We start from the raw sequence: 16,649 nt of genomic DNA, 5'->3' as shown, positions 1-16,649 counted from the left end.
TTGATGATACGCCAGATGAATACTACAATAAAGGCAGGTGTGAAAATTATTGCTAATGACACCCTTTCCATGAATGAAGCAGTGAAGGCGTTGTGTCTTCCTCCTGCTGTCATCGACCCACCGCAGATTGAAATGGACAGGAGGGGGTATCATTAACTGCCAATGCCGTGAAATTCAACACTGTTCCCCATAATACATGCGCATGAGCTCACTCTTAGCACACACACTCGCATAGCCTAACACAAACATATGCTTAAAAATGCACAAGCCAACAGAAACATACACATAGCCCAAATATAGATGCACATTCACACTCACACACTTTCAGCAAAGCATAGGAGGTTATTCCTGGGAGGCTGCAGCTGTGCCCACGCTTTCTCTCACACGCTCTGGAAAAAAAAGGTAAGGACAATAAATCAAATATTGGCCTGTAATGCTGAAACTTGTGGCTAAATTTAGTCCCTTAAAGCAGAGGAAAGACAGATGGAGTTTGATTTTTACCTTAAACCTTTTAACCTTAAACTAATGAGTGGATTTTGACTTCCACACTGCTGCTCTTGACCGTGTCTTTGGATGTCTCTTCAGCAGCTAGTTTTACCGGCCTCATAGTTGGTGGGGCACATGTTGAAGGATTTTCCACGTGTGACCTGACACGCTTTCTCAAAAAGGGTTTGTGAACCACCAGGTGGTCTTGAACAAAATAAATAATGATGGTTGTTCAAAAATGTCATCCTTCAATGCTTGTGGTGTAATTGTGCCAAAATGTATGATTTAAAGCCCCCTCTCAGGATCTTTCACATAAACCTTTGTCCCCTAAGATTAGTTATTATTGTAAATAAAACCCTTCCTGATTATGAAAAGTGAATAAACTGGTATTTTCGTTTGTAGTGTGTAACTTTAATATGTTGGGAAATGGTTAGGACTCCCCTTTCTCCTCCATACTTCTGCAGCGTTTCACTTTCCCCACATGTGAGGCGGGGCTACACGCTGTCACAGCGCTTGTCCAATCAGAGAGCGCCCAGTTGTGTAACCGTGGCTACTGGGGCTGGGGTAGTATTATGGTATGTACACATGGCAGCTCTCAGTGGAGGAATGCATGTAAGGAGATGTTTTGACACATTTCACTGTTTAATGCAGATATAAAAGACCTGTAGACACATTTGGATTATTGGAGAGGTTTACGGGACTTTATCGGCGAACGTGTGTGTATTTATGTTTTTTAATTTGAAGTAAGAACTGTTAATTTCAGTGACTTTGTTTCGATGTGATTTAGTAAACAATATTGAATGAGTTACTGTGAATTACTTTACGTATTGCTCTAAGTGCATCATTCATGCTGCATTGAATATAAAAGCAGCTGCACGAATGTGCTTAGTCGACGAAAACATGACCTACTTTAGTCTTCGCAGTTTTGTTTTTCTCAAACTGAACAAATCCTGCGACGCTACCAAACCATTAGATGTAATGATGCTAATGGAAGCTTTCCTCTGTTACAGAAAACAGATTGTTAATGTCAGTACCAATGCTGTTATAAGTACGGACACGTGTCATCTTTTTATTTGAACACTAAAAACAAGTGTGTGACTGTTTGTTTACAAAGGCACATTTACATTTTGTGTTTTTAGACAGTGTCTTTGCTTTGGAGGAACTTGACAGCTGGCTAACAAAAAAAGAGGGGAATAAAAAGCAATACAAGAGTGGAAGTGAGAATATAAAATGCTGATTCAGACAACCGAATACAAAGACAAAAGCAGGGAAGAACAAGTTTTTCTTGTATATTTAACACATATTTGTCTAGTATTAGATCTGCTGTGTTGTTTCCATTTAGAAATGTTGTCTAAATGAATAATAAAAACTTTTAATAAACACACAAGAAAAGTGATCAGTGTAATTAGATGTTGGTAGCAACATATGTGTCTTAATTGCAATCATGAAGCTATATGTAGTCTGACAGATGAAGCCCTTTTGGCAGTCTGAGATTGTCAAACAATAAAACAAGCTGGCTGTTAAACCCAGACAAAATTTGTTCTTAATTCTGTAATAAATAGACAATAAGTGTACTTTGGAGGCCCCATAAGGTCATGATTAGAGACATGTCTTGTCTTCTTTGAGGTAATCAACTTGTTTTTTTCTGCTACCTCGAGAAAACAATGCTCATTTTCCTAAGGTAATTTTCTGGTAATTTAAAAAAAATGAGCCAGTAAGCTGATTGCCATTTATGAAATGCAGATACGGTACTGATGACAAGTACCTGCCAATCGATATTGGTATTCAACGGTACCAATTTTCAGTACTTTTGTATGTTAATGTGGTAATAATTATAATTTGTTTAATAATAATTTCTCAAAGTTATATATTCATTTTACATATTTATTCCATGATATTTAACCTTGCAATGCTGTGTTCATGTCCAGCATGGAAAATCATCTACCTTTCCACTCTCTCACAGTTACAAGGATGCGTTCAGGTACCTAAACATAGTACCTTTTGGTTTGACATGAATCAGTCCTCGGTACTACAGACAGAATTTGGTCCGTACCTATAAAAGTACCTAAGTTGGTACCCATCCCTAATATTACTTGAGTCATGGTGAAACTTAGGTTTGTTTTTGTTTTTTTGTTTTTTTTTTCTTTTTGTTTTAATTAAGACAAGTAAAAAACATTATTTGCAATGCAAAGAAAGTAAAATGTGCTGAATCATGACCTTTAGGGCTACTTTACAGTCTCCCTCTAATTATTTGATTATTGTAATGTACTTATTATTTTTTATATACGATATTGTAGTTTTGCTGATGATTCATTTTAATTATAGCACTGCAGTGCTGTTATTGGAAACCATTCAAATACAATGACATGCTGAAGCCTCACACTTAAAACTGAAAAGTAAATTAATTTAGCATTTCAAATGTATGATTAATGATTACTTTATATGCCACCACATTTTTATTTGTTCCGTGTTCTCAGATTGAGCCATCACTGCCAACATGCCTGGAGAGGACAAAGCACCACAACAGACCCGTCAGAGGAAAAAGAAAAAGTCCCGCTCCAAAGGGAAGAGTCAGGGTGGGAGTCCCAGTGGACCACAGGGAAGCAGCGTAGACAGCCAGGATGACCTCCTGTTACCACCTGTGCCCCAGCCTCCTCCCAAGAAGCCGGTGGTGGAGGAGAGACCAAAGCTGCCTATGGACAAAGCCGAGGAGGAGTCGTCCATTGCCATCTGTCTTCAGGTGCTTTTCCCTTACCTGCTGGCTGGGATGGGCATGGTAATGGCTGGCATGGTGCTGGACAATGTGCAGGTAAGTGCTGGACAGAGAAATAACAACTATCTGTTACAACAAGCCAGGTGTGATGCTTAACAATTGTGTTATCAGTACAATGAACACATTTTTCGTCTTATCCTGTCTGTGCTTAGACTTTTGGTATAACCTCAACATATTCAACAGTTTCTTTTACAATTTTTTCATACAGTCAGCTAAAGTTTCCAGAGGTTTATAGCAGCCAAGAGTATTTGTTGAATTAGCAATGTAAGATAGTGATCGGTTTTGAAGTTGCATTAGAGGAACTTTAGGACATCCTGTCAAAAGGAAGAGTGAAAAACAGTTGTTATGTTCACCCAGCATGGCAGATGCTGCATTTCAGACTGAGAAATGTTGTGTCTGCATTCATAATTTAACTGCCACAATTAGACAATTTGTTTTTATTACTTTTTAAAATATTCTTTTACTAAAATTAAGACTTTAAAGCATTATTAAAAATAACACTCTAATAACCAAAGTTTTGTGGTCTCTCCAAGATCCGACTTAATGCAGAAACCCTCAATCTTTTCAGCCTGCAATCCCCAAGACAGCAGTGCCAGAGGCTGGTGACTCCCTGCTGTGAGAATATGCTAACAGGCCAAGCCAAAAACACAGACAAGACAAGACAAAAGCTACCAATGTGCACATATTTCTGTGTTTCTCAAACCGGTCTGTTTCCTCTGATACTGTCGAGATCCTGCTTTTATCACCTCAGGAGTCTTGTAGCAACAAAACAGACCAAACATTTACTGTTTGCATGGTTTCACATTAAAATTTAACACCTATTTTTTAATACAATAGATGAAATGTGCGATTTTAAATTGCTTGTGATGTTAAAAAAACATTTTGTGACCTTGCTTGATTAAAGATAGTTGCAAAATGTCAAGTCAAAGACATGTCTAATGAAAAGAGGGAGTCATGTGAAAACACTTTGCTGTCTCCTGTTGCTGGGAAACAGAGTGTGTGACCGTAAAACCTTGATTAACATCTGAAGCTTCCTGCAAACTAAACTTCCTGCAAATTTAAAACATCTACAAATGCATGAATACAATTTCCCTGATAATTTAATTAAGTTTCAAAGACTCCTTCAAAGTAAAACACAATTAAATGCATACAATATACCAACTCTCAGTCCAAGAAATGTTTGGATAAGAAGAAGGATCATGACACCTTTCACTGAGGTGGATGTTGGATTAAATATGAAGCTATCAACAAGTTATCTCTTTCCTGATACCAGAGAGCCCTCTGTTGTATGAATCTGTTTTTTTTCGTGTTTGTCTGTGTCTCCTCTTAAAACCGATGCAGAGCTGGTACCTGCATGTGCCCCCGTGTGTGGCCCTGTTGTGTATCATCCTCTGCCAGGCGTCTGGCGTTGGATCCTCAGCCAGCTGTGTTTGAGGAGAATCAGACACACTGCTGTCTGCTTCATGACGTGCTGCTCCCTCTTTCTTCCTGTTTTGTCATCCTCTGATAAACACACCCGTCTTTCCTCAGATGGCTCGTTCGCCTCCCTCCATCTGTTGCTCATCAGTATTTCTTACACAGCGTCCTCTACACTATCTGTTTATCTCCTGAGTCTGATGGAGGACAATTAGTCATGATGAGCTTGGCTGAGCGCTGTGTCCCAGAGCGGAGGGGACGTAGAGGAACATTTAAAGCGGTATATCTGACTAAACAGGAACACCACACAGCAGCAATTAAGATTGTTCCTGCAGTTTGAGGTGGTTGTAGATCTTTTCTAAATCGCCACTCCGCTCAGGCTGCCAGGATGTTTTATCCGCCTCCTTTTTGACGTGGTTTACCGATTCTCCTCCAAGTGGAGGCTGACTCAGCTGTAGTGAGCGTCATGTGACTCAATTATGCCAATACATTCCTGACGCCCCCATAGCATTATGGACATTGATCATCACTACGCCCTAATAATGCATTCATGATGTCTCCTTTAGATTGAGGTTGTTGAGTTTGGTTATAAAACAAGGATTGAAGAGGTGTGATACGCTTTATGTCGGATTCACAACACGATCCAAGAGTGTGGGTGTGCACCAGTTTGCATCACTTATTGTTCTCATAACATTGTTCTAATCTAAAACAGTGAATCTCTTTTTTATGAGGCTAGAGGCAAAGATTATTTAACTACTTCACTGCTGGGCTTAAATATGTTAAGACCAAGTTATTTTGAGGGGTACTGATGCACCATTCAGCAGGTCCTGTTTTGTTTTCCGGTCTTCAACTAGATCCTTCAGTTTTTATTGAAAAGCAGTTTTTTTCAATCAGGCCTTAAAGGCTTTAAGTGATTTTGAAATAATCTCACTTTTATAACTTTGCCTGTGCATAATCCACAATTCAAGATGAGATTTTAAGCGACAAAATGTGTTAATTCTAACCCTATTTTTGAGTATCTGTTGGGTTGGGTCGCATTGAAAAGTGAGTCGACCTTTTCCTTGTAGAAGAGGATTTTGTGGGTTGTTTTTGTAGCACTGGCAAACTCTGGAGCTGGACTGACAAAAAGAAAAAAGGACAGAAGAGTAAACAAAAAAAAGAGAGTAAACAAAAGCTAAACTGGAGCGAGGGCGCTAGAGTACAAACTGAGTTTACAAAGTTTGCTTGTTCTCATGTCTCAAACTATAAATTAAAATGTACATTAACTTTTTGATTTGCATCTGGGAGAAGTCTTGAAAAAACAAACAAAAAAAAAGTATAAAGAAAAAGATGCTCCCCAAAACAAGGGCTGTTTCAAAACTGCTTACTACATAAATGTGAATGTAGTATGTAGTAGGCACTACATACTACCCACTGCTTTTGCATGTAGTGTGTAGTATGACTTTTCTGTTGGGTCTGTTTTGTAGTACACTTCTCTGGTTTCCAGTTTCCGAAGGGGGAGCTACAGATAATGTAGTTTATTTTATTTTTTTCGCCTTGTATATAAACATACAAAACAAAACGTTAATGTTGTTGTGATGTAGTTATAGTGCTGACTCATTCCAGTAGATGGCTGTAATTTACCAAAACCTGCCACCCGCATTGACAAACAGTGTCAGCGCTGTGCATTGAGGGAAACAGTATGCCAGGTATACTGGTCTGTTGCAAACTGAGGATTTTTGGCATCCTGCAGATTTTGTGATTTTTTGCATACTGACTACTACGTACTAAATTTTGGCCAAAATACAAGGCACTGCTAGTGTAGTGCACGGTTTGGAAAACAACCAAGATCTGCCTTTTACAACAGCAGGTGATGGCGCTCATGGGAAATAAAGTCTCTTGGAAAATAACAAATCTGGCCAGAAGTGTCACTGCAATGAACGGCAAACAGATAGTCAGAGGGACTCTAAAGCCCAATTTCCTCCCAGCAGTTCAGCTCAGTTTGTCTTGGTATGGCACCCATTTTGTAGCATTCCCTTTGACCAAAACTGTGACAGGTCCCCAAATTATCGTCCTGTATAGTCCCACTTTTTGGGACCCTTCTGTTGTGGTGCGAGACATTTTGATCCAACCCCAGAAGGTGGAGCTTCTTCGTTGGATTCATTAGCGGGAGACACTGTGTCCCACTGTTATGGTGTCACTTTGTTGTGTAGCTGACACGGCTTTCGGCATCTGGCTTACACGGCGCCTACCAAGTAGGGCATGGTTGGCTGTGGAAAGACAAACAGGATCAGGCTTTATGGATCCAACCCGTACCAAACTGTACTGATCCATAGTGGATCACCTGGAGGAAACAGAGCATAAGAGAAGTTCCCGTTTCCCTGATCTATTGTGAACACAATAATAGTTATACTGAAACTATGTCCAAGTCTACATCTCTTCTGTTGCAGGGTTTGCAGCGTCACAGTGAAACAAATCAGTCATCTCCTCATACCGATTGAAAAAGCCAAGGTCAAGATTTAAAACACCTAGTTTATCGGTGAGGCATTGACAGAAGAGCTCTGAGAGCAAAACAAACCTGTTTGTTTGACCTTCACAGAATGGAAGAGGAAGTTTGGGGGGGGTGATGAAACCCGGCCGAGCTAGCAAGACCTAAAGTGAAAAGACAATCTGTTTTTGTGGTATATTAAGCTCTTGATAGAAAGCAAATGAGTGGTTTGACAGAGGCTAGGAAACATACAATCAGCTGCCCAAGAAGGCAAACACGTGATTATTTATATTAGTAATTATATTTAGGCAAAAAAGCCACTTGATGGCTGTTAAAACCTTGCCAGCGCTTGAGTCCAAGACACATTTTCCAACAACAAATGGGTTTCATTGCTAAACTCAGTTGTATTGTGTCAGTTTGATATGAATGAGGAACAAAACTCTCTCCAAAAAGTCACCTTGAATACCTAAGAGTAGGATTGTTCAGGTATTTGTAGATTCTTGTGACCCAAAAGCTGCACTGGAATCATATTTTAGTCCATCCCAGCTAAAAAAAGGGACGTAGTACCAGGGCCTCTGACGGGATCATAGAGCAAAACAGCAGGTGGACTGGAGACAGAGAGAAAGAATGAGTCACGGCTTGGAGAGACAGAGAGGGAGAGGGGGATAGATGGATGCAGGACCGGCCGACGTAGCAAAAAAGATGTCACATGGAAAGAGGGAGGAAGGATGAGAGGAACACACGCAGCAAGGAATAGAGGAAAGGAGAGAGTGTGAGTGAGGCAGCGAGCCGGTTGTTTCCTCTCATGAGTTTGCATGTCGGGCAGCGCAGACAGCCCTGCCTCTTTCTCTGCTACGTCACAGCCCAGCAGAGCGGAGGGAGCAGGACTACCCTGATGCTGACAGGAAGCGGAGAGGAGCACTCCAGAAGCCGGTGCTGCATCTTTAGAGGACCTTTTCACATCACTGACTGAGACAAGCCAGATCTTTTTGTTTTCCTCTTCAGTGTCATCACGGTCCTGTTATAAAAGAGGAGCTTCATTGACAAAGACAAGGAGGGATTCTGCTCCTCATTTCAGAGACCTTTTGGACTGTTTTTCATCTCCTTGCTGATGTCAGTCAGTCATGGCAAGCACTACTTTCATTTGAAGCTTTTTTTAAAGGTCATGTTGATTCCAGACTGGATTAAAAGGATTAAGGACTAGACTGAACAAACTCCATTGAAAACAGTCTGAACTCCATCTGAAGGACTCTGGAGCAGATTAAAGAAAGTCGGACAAGGACTGAAACTTCTGAAGATCTGAAGTCTCCACTGTCAGGTTCAGTTTCTTTGGATGTTAAACTGTTTTACCAACCTTTACCTAAAAAAACAGGTGGGTTGAAGACAAATGACTCCGTCTTTGATTGTGGAGCAGTTCTGCTGGTAGACGCACACTGTGCCCTATGAGTAAGACATGGTGTTAATGACTTTGTTCCCCACTGATGCTGACAAATGGATACCTCATTGCTGCTGACTCATCACTGGGCCAAAAGTGCCACACACTTTTCCCCCCAAGTTAGATTCAAAGCTGTTAATTTTGATTTTGCCTGGGAGAAAAGATAAAGTCTCACCTCTTTCTTTTTACCTCTTAACATTTTAAGGCCTGGCAGTAGCTTCTTCTAACTTGATTGGTCCCAAAATTGACCAGAGGCATAATTTGTAATCCTTTAAGAGCAAAGCAGTCACCTGTTCACTCATCAAGTGCTTAAACTCTTGAAAACAGCCTTGTTGCAGCTTTAAAAGTTCCCCCTCTTCAAGTGAGACTGAAACCAATTTAATGTGGACAAAGGAGAAGAGGATTTTGTTTTACATTGGGACAGAAGTTCAGCTCATAATGGGATAACTAAACTTCAAATCGCTCTTTCATCATGGTGGTGACTCGTCTGGAGGTGGAGCTTCGCTACCAGGGAAAAAAATTACGTGGCGTGACGTGGAAGCTGACTCGATCCGAACATGGTTTCCTTCCTGAGAGCTCGTGGCTCATTGCAGTGCAGGTTATCGTGCCGCTCCTGGTCTCGGGGCTTGGGATGGTCTTCGCTGGCATCGTTATGGATCTCATACAAGTATGCATATCTGGTTGACTGAATGAATGATTGATTGATGGATTTATGGATAAAGAGGTTTCATCAGATAAGAGCTCAGAAGCACATATCTGACACCTAACTTTAACAAGTCAGACTAGTCACAACAAAGTCTAGGATCACAAGTTGAACAAAACTTTACAAACCTTAAATTATGCCATAAACCTTTCACCGGAAGATAACAGAGATTTGGAAAGCTGTACGTCCAGTATTTGAAACTAAGGGCTCTAATTTTGTGGCGCAGCGCAGGGGGCACAAGCCTGGCGCACCCCGCGCAGTGTTAATTTTGTGCGGTGCACCACTGTGCGCTGCCAATTTGACAATTTGGTAGACTGTCTGCGCAGGGATGGGAGTTGACGGCGCGCCAGGGGGAGGTGTCAAAACACTTGTAAATTTAGTGATGAGGCTGTATACCCCTGCTAAGTGAAATGGCGGTTGATGCACCAAACGTGGGCCAAAAAAGAAAAAATGCTGGTCATGTGATGGTTTACACACCTGCACCATCAGGTAGTTTGGGATCTTTGGGGCTCTATAATTTGCAGTCTCTGGTTCATTAAGGTATTCTTCTGTGTCCACAGTCAATGGCATGTCACTGTCACTTGTTTGAGTTGCTCCTTTTTGTAGTTTCTGTGTCTTGGCGGTGGAATAACTTGTATGTGTCTTGTCAGTGTTGTATTCAAAAAATTAGCTTTTTTACAGCTAAGGAAAGTGCTAAAAGCTCTCCAAACCAGGGATGTCCCAATATGATATTGATATCAGGTAACTCGCTGATATCGGCAAGTAAAGAGAACATTGGATTACATCAGTCTGATCCAAAATCTCCAATATAAGCACTTGGTTAAGCAAGCAGTCTATTTCAGACTCTGCTCTGGCTCTTCTATCCAGCAGTGCCTGGATCCAGCGTGCAGAGCCCATGTGATCACAACAACAGTGTGTGTTGGTGCTCAAAAAGTTGCAAGGATTAGGAGTGTTGTCAGCTGAAAAATCTTCTGAAAAGTCAGAAAAAATGGTTGCAGCTGAGTACAAAACTTGCCATGCACAAGTTTCCTGTAATGGCAAAGAACCAGGGAAGTTTAATTGACCAACCCTATCGTTGAGTTTGAGTAAAAACAATTCATCAAGCCTTTTCTAACATCTTGTACTACAAAATAAGTATCTTTAAGCATGTTTGATTTGTGCTTACATAGTGTCAGATCGATATCAGTATCAGCCAATACTCAGGGCTGTAATATCAGTATCAGAAGTGAAAAGGTTTTACACCTCTACTCTGTACCAAACATACACTTACACTGCCATCCGTGTTTTGGAAAGAGTCTCTTAAGATTAGCTCCACTGCATGTTAAAGTTAACAGTGTCTGTAGTGGTTGATAGCTGAACTTCTTCTCTGATTATTCAGCCAGTTTTTCACCAAAATAGCCCAGCCAACCTTACACATGCTGTTAGAAGATAACTTATATATCTTCACCAAGCAAACTCCTTACATCATTAAGACAGTTACGCTGGATTCTCTGTCCGCCTCACCACAGTTTGTTTTCCTGATCTTTTGGGTTCCATCTACAAACTGCTGATATCCATGTGGACTCAGCATTACTTAGGGATGAGTATCTGACACATTTGAAGCGATACAGTACCTGGCAATCAGTGTCGGTACTCAACGTTACCAATTTTAGTACTTTTTTGTGTTTACATGGTAATATCAAGTCATTTAGTAATAAAATGTATATTTTCTCAATTTAACATATTTATTTTTCAATATATAACCACGTAATGCTGTGTTCATGTCCAGCATGGAAAATCGCCTACTCTTCCACTCCCTCACAGTAACAAGGATGCATGTAGGTGCCTAAACATGGTACCTTTTGATTTAATATGAATTGGTACCCGGTACTTTCGACAGAATTTGGTCTGTCTATAAAAGTACCTAATTCAGTACCCATCCCTAGCATTACTGTTATCATAAGTTTAATCTGACATCTTGTCTCCTGCCAAGCTGCGTCAGTGTTCTGGAAAAAACTTTGATCTAACAAGCGACTTGTTAAGAGCTGTGTGGATAGTAAAAAACCGATCAGTGTTTGGGAAGTATTCATGTAATCCTGTTTCATAATGCTGTAATGCTTGATACCGTCCTGCTCACCCTTAAATTCAGCCTTTTAGTGAATTGGAACTGAAAGTTGCATTTCGTAATGAGCACAGGATACAAGGACAAAACCAAGCAGTGACCTCTGGTCTGAAAATATGAAGCCTATGTAGAAATACAAAAACTGCAGTTCATCAAGTGTCCACTTGAGGCTGTCTGCAGAAACACTGGGAACCACATACACACAATATACAAGTTTTCCCACCTAAGGGCACGGCTGACTTGATTGGCAGGTGGACCCCTTGTAAAGACTAGTGAAGAGTTTAAAGTCCTGCCTCTTGACCTCATCCTAATTAAGACAAAGCCAAGTTGAGTTTAGAATTTTGTATGTGGCCCCTGTCCATGATCGACCTCACGTCAATTATGTCCATTTATTATGAAGTCTTTGGCCTGAACATGTGGACCAAAGAATGAATTTGCTTCATTAAATACTTAGCGAAGAATCTCATCAATCTGAGCAAGTGTTGACGAAAATTTTAGTTCCTGGATAGATTATAGTAAAATGGAAGATCTGTTGGTGGTATCAAAATATTAGGTGTTTAGTATTGACCTTGATATCTCATAGATGGTTGTGCTGAAAGGTGTGATGGGTGGACTTCACACTGATGAATCTGCCTTGGTGGAATGGTTCAACTAGTCAGGTGGGGAAATGTATGTGTATAACCACAAACAGAAGATGATAAGAGATTACCTAAAAGAAGAAATAGGAGAAATAGTCTCAGCCAGCTTAATTTATTCTATCTTGTGTCATTTACGGTCACGTAAGCTTTGACCCCTTGCAAATGTTAGATAAATTCTTTGCCAGCTCTGTATTTCCCTTTCTGTTGAACTAGTTTAATTGATGAATGGAGTTTGAATGTCTGAGTGAAGTGTTGTATTAATGGATGCAAAGACTAAAATAACTTTATGCAAAGAAATCCAGTTTCCCAGCTGAATATCCTGCTCTCTTTTCAAAAAATGAAGCCTTGTGTAACATCCTCCTCACCTTCCTGGGTATTGTGAATTAGATTTGGATGTGGGAGGGAGAGGAGAGCTTTGGGATAAAAGCAAATGGTTAATTCAATAAGTGGTTGGAGGATGAAAGAAAGGTGGCTGGGAGGGAGAGGGAGGAGAAAGTTTGATATGTTGGCATCACAAAGAAGAAAAGGAGATACTGCAGTCTAAGAAAGTCTGCAGAACTATCAGTATTTTCTACATTACTGTTTGTTGTAGTGAACAAAAATACACTATTGATGTAAAGTTCTCCTCCTAAAATGTCAGGAGCAGCCCTGCACTGGGTGGTTTCTGGATCTCAGGCAGCAGCAGCGGTATTACAGCAGAAGTGGGCCATGTCCCAAGATAACCTCCCAACATGTCAGCCGTCAGCTAGCCCCACCAGTCCAGAACTCGAGAACCATGTGTATAAATAGACGTACATACTCACGAAGCCACAAAAGCCTGTGATACTATTTTTATGGTCATTTCCTATTCCCCTCACAACCTTGTTTGGCCTCAGAGAACTTCCTCCCCTGACTCTGAGAAGTTGGTCTGATACGAGCAACAAAGCCAAACATTGATGAGCTGAGAGAGACACAGTCACCTCTGGCTTAAACATTTCATGATTTTATTGTTTGTGGAGACAACTTTTGATGGCATTAGCAGTTTTGATTCACTGATTAAATTTGATTAAATTCAGGCTTTGATACCATACAGAATCAAACATACACACAGTGTTACCAGTATTTCCTTTTTTGTATTTGTACTCTATCTTGTGTTGGCTAGCAGGTTAGCATCCTCACTTAGCATTTTAATTGATGATTTTTATCATTTAAGCAAATCTTGATCTGCTTCCCTCCTATTTATGTGTTTTTATCATGCAGAGAAGTCCCAGACAATATTCTTTGTGCTCACAGGATGTCGTTATGCTGTCTGTCCCAAACACTCTGACAGAAATTGGGTAAAGGGCTTTTGGGCATTGTGCACCCTCAGCTTTGAATCTGATGTAGGATGACCTAAAGCTTAAGAAGCTAGTGCCCTTGTAACACTACATCATGTAATAATGCCCCAATATGTGATAATGTAATAAATTTTCACTTCATTATGTAATGACGCTGGATTATTTAATAATCTGCCGCATTTTGTAATAAATTCTTGAACCCAATACATAAACTGTGCCGCATTATGTAATAGGTTCTTACATATTGGATCACCTATTAAAAAGTGATGGTACCTGCATGTAATAAGTAAGAACTTATTAAACAATGCAGCTAAGTTTGTCACATATTTCATTCAAATTTTTATTACAAAATGCGGCATTTTAACATACTGTAGTTAAAATGTATTATATTATTACTAGGGGTGCACCAATCACAATTTTCTGGCCGATCTTTACAAAGCCTGACCTGCCGATACCGAATTGGGCCGATACAGATATGTTTTTTTTTTTTATAACTGGCAGCATATACCTTCAATGTTCCAATCTTATTTTATTGAAAATTATTGAACAATACCTGTGAAATGATAAAATCTTAATGTTTTAACTTAACCAATAAACTGTCCTGAGTTTTAGGTCTCAGAGCAAAAAGCAACAATGGCTGGCTGTCAGACCTTCCTGGAGGTATAGCAGATTAGTTTCATATGTGAGGATGGGCTGATTAACCACCACCTGTCACAGATCACTGATCCCCTAAAATTAAGGAAATCTGCACTGGTCGATAGATGCATGTCTGATTATACATTCATATTGGGGCGTTATTACATAATGGGGCGTTGCAGGCCTTAATGTTTCAAAATCTAAGATGAAAGACATGGAAGAATTTTGTATAAGATGTCAGTGTTTTAGCCTGGCTGTTTGAAATATTGATCCCGAGATGTGACTCATAGATGGCTCTGTTTTAATCCATAATGATGTGGTTTGAAAATTGTTTTTTCTGTCTTTGTATTTTTCTCTTTGTGTCTTTGCTGCTGCCTGTCTTAGCAAGACTGCCATTGAAAAATGAGGTTTATAATCTCAATAGGGTCAATCTGGTTTAATTAAATACAAAATGTACTGAAGTCTTCATCATCTTTATAAAAGGTGAAATGCTTTTGCCACCTCCAGTTTGGCTGCTCATGTTTTCCTTGTTCCTCAATTGATTTATTTTAACTGTCTATTCTCTGGGTTTATGCCAAACAGCAACCTATGATGAAAATGAATGTCAGTTCCCCTCGAGTCCCCTTCAGGTCCACTATAGACTCCACATCTAAAAGAAACACCTGTTTACAGATAGACCGATTATCGGCTGGGCTGATTAGTGTACTCTGGATATTTGTCTGGTTTTCTGGTTATAAAAAAAAAAAGTTACTTTTGTGTGATCAGATGGAGAGATAGACCGATATGGATTTTTTAGGGCTGATACCAATTATTATAACATTTGGGACACAGAGCATAACGTCCTGTGAGCACAAAGAACAAAGTACTAATCTACTTCATTCTCCCCTCCCTGAACGTAAGTCCTCAGCTCGGCAGATCGCTGAACCATTCGTAGTGAAATGTGAGACAGTTGTTGTTGGTTTGGTCCTTTATTTAGACTCAACATACAAAAGCTCAGTGAAACAGAAAGCAAACTATATACACAGTCAAACTGAGCAAAGGAAAGTGATTCTAAATCAGCTAGCTTCGGTTAGCGAAAGTCTGCTAGCTTAATGCTAATGTCAATGGAAAATCCCATTGACGGGCTAACACAGTTAGCATTGTGACTATCTTACAGTCTATGAGCTTATCTTATCTTCCACATACACAAAAATCATGGCTCTTATTGATACCCACAGGAAAACATTTCCCTGCCTCTTGAAAAATAATAAGAAAAGTTTTAAACTGCAGACATCCAGGAGCTGCTTGTTGATGCTTCTCTGCACAGACTTTCTCCATCTACACTATGGAAGCCCTAGATGGTCAAAACATTTAGAATCACTCATGTAAAACCAAACAGAAACTTAATTCAACTGCATTACATGCCTGTAAAAGGCAGCACAAACTTAGTTTGGTGTAGTTTTATTGCAGTTAAAAAGAAATTTTGGAAAATTGTATTTACTGTAGAAAATTGACTTTTTTTTAAAGTTTTCATTTAACTTTATAAAACATGCTGCTAAGCCTGGGAGCTGTTTAATAAACGTGCTTGAAGGCATTTGAATGCAGTTAAGTGTTGAAATTTGTAAAGTTCAAAATTTTTACACCAATATTTTCACTTATACTGGGTTCAAATTTTGGTTAGCGACCTCCTTGCCTACTAACAATCAGTATTGGCCCCAAAAATCCATATCGGTCTATCTGTACACCTAATCACGCATAAGTAACTTTTTTTATAACCAAATAAAAAACAGACAAATATCCAGATTAAAAACTTCTTTTAGGACACTTAACTGCCTTCATTTTAGATACATAAGTGTACATAATAAGTGCTACATTACTTTCTGCTAGAGGCTAAATCAACTACAATTCATTAAAAAAAAAAAACGTTGAAAAAAAAAAGAATTCTCTACAAGTAAAGCCTTTGCAAGTGTTGCAGCATCATTTATAGATTTTAACTTTTTCCTCACCATCCTCCTTTAAGATTTTCATGTAATGTTCCTTTTTTCCTCAAGCTGCTGTTAAAAAACATTGAAAGAGGCTTTGATCTCTTTACTTCCTAAAAATAAAGATTGCCATCTGCATTAAGGATGTTATAACACAACCTGGATTCTGAACCTTCTCTATGGTGTTAAAAGTGACCATGTTTTTTTATGCTTCTTGGTCATTGTGTACCTCTGGCTGAGCAGCCAGTGCAGGAGCATATTGAGACTAATGTTCCTTTCTCTTTTCTTATTGTGCTTTACTGTAAAAAGCAGCTGCAGCAGCTAATCTTATCATGCACACTGAACACTAAAAAACAAAGTCTTGCTGGCTGAACACGTGTAATTCTTTACACAGCGACCCTCAGAACAATGCATAACGTTTAGTTACTGTGTGTAGTCTTAAATGAGCACATCCTATTATGTGGCTGTGGTTTAAATTATGTAAAATATTCATGTGTGTTCCCCAGGTGTCAATTCCTTTCACTGCAGCACCGTCAAACTATTTCTTATCAAACTCTTTCCTTCTTCCTCCTCAGCTGCTCCTCCGTTCCTGGCCTCCTCTGTCAGTCCCTCTTCTCATCTTTAATTCCCTCTCTACCTTCCCCTGCTCCACATTACTCCACTCTTGGCAGCTGCCTTGTTTTTTTTTTGCTTTTTTTTATGCATGCATCTATTTAA

The 16,649-nt window shown here is 39.6% G+C and overlaps 1 protein-coding gene across 5 annotated transcripts in view; it reads left to right on the top strand.

Annotated features, from left to right (window-relative positions):
• The first annotated feature begins 1,034 nt into the window (after nucleotides 1-1,034).
• Nucleotides 1,035-16,649, top strand: part of LOC141799603 (solute carrier family 41 member 3) — a 39,542-nt gene continuing 23,927 nt past the window's right edge. The window contains exons 1-2 of one of the 5 annotated variants that reach the window (XM_074681893.1): nucleotides 1,035-1,061; nucleotides 2,964-3,295. In XM_074681893.1, the coding sequence (XP_074537994.1) occupies nucleotides 2,984-3,295 (312 nt within the window). In that variant the 5' untranslated portion in view covers nucleotides 1,035-1,061; nucleotides 2,964-2,983. Of the gene's footprint in view, nucleotides 1,230-2,963; nucleotides 3,296-8,575; nucleotides 9,245-16,649 lie in introns of those variants that run through there. The other 4 variants (XM_074681890.1, XM_074681892.1, XM_074681891.1 and 1 more) reach the window with 4 other exon arrangements.

This window comes from Halichoeres trimaculatus, unplaced genomic scaffold (genome assembly GCF_033239565.1).
Source record: "Halichoeres trimaculatus isolate MK-OKI-2021-1 unplaced genomic scaffold, fHalTri1.1 fHalTri1_scaffold_11, whole genome shotgun sequence".
Taxonomy (NCBI): domain Eukaryota; kingdom Metazoa; phylum Chordata; class Actinopteri; order Labriformes; family Labridae; genus Halichoeres; species Halichoeres trimaculatus.
This window is presented reverse-complemented; position numbering and strand designations above follow the sequence as displayed.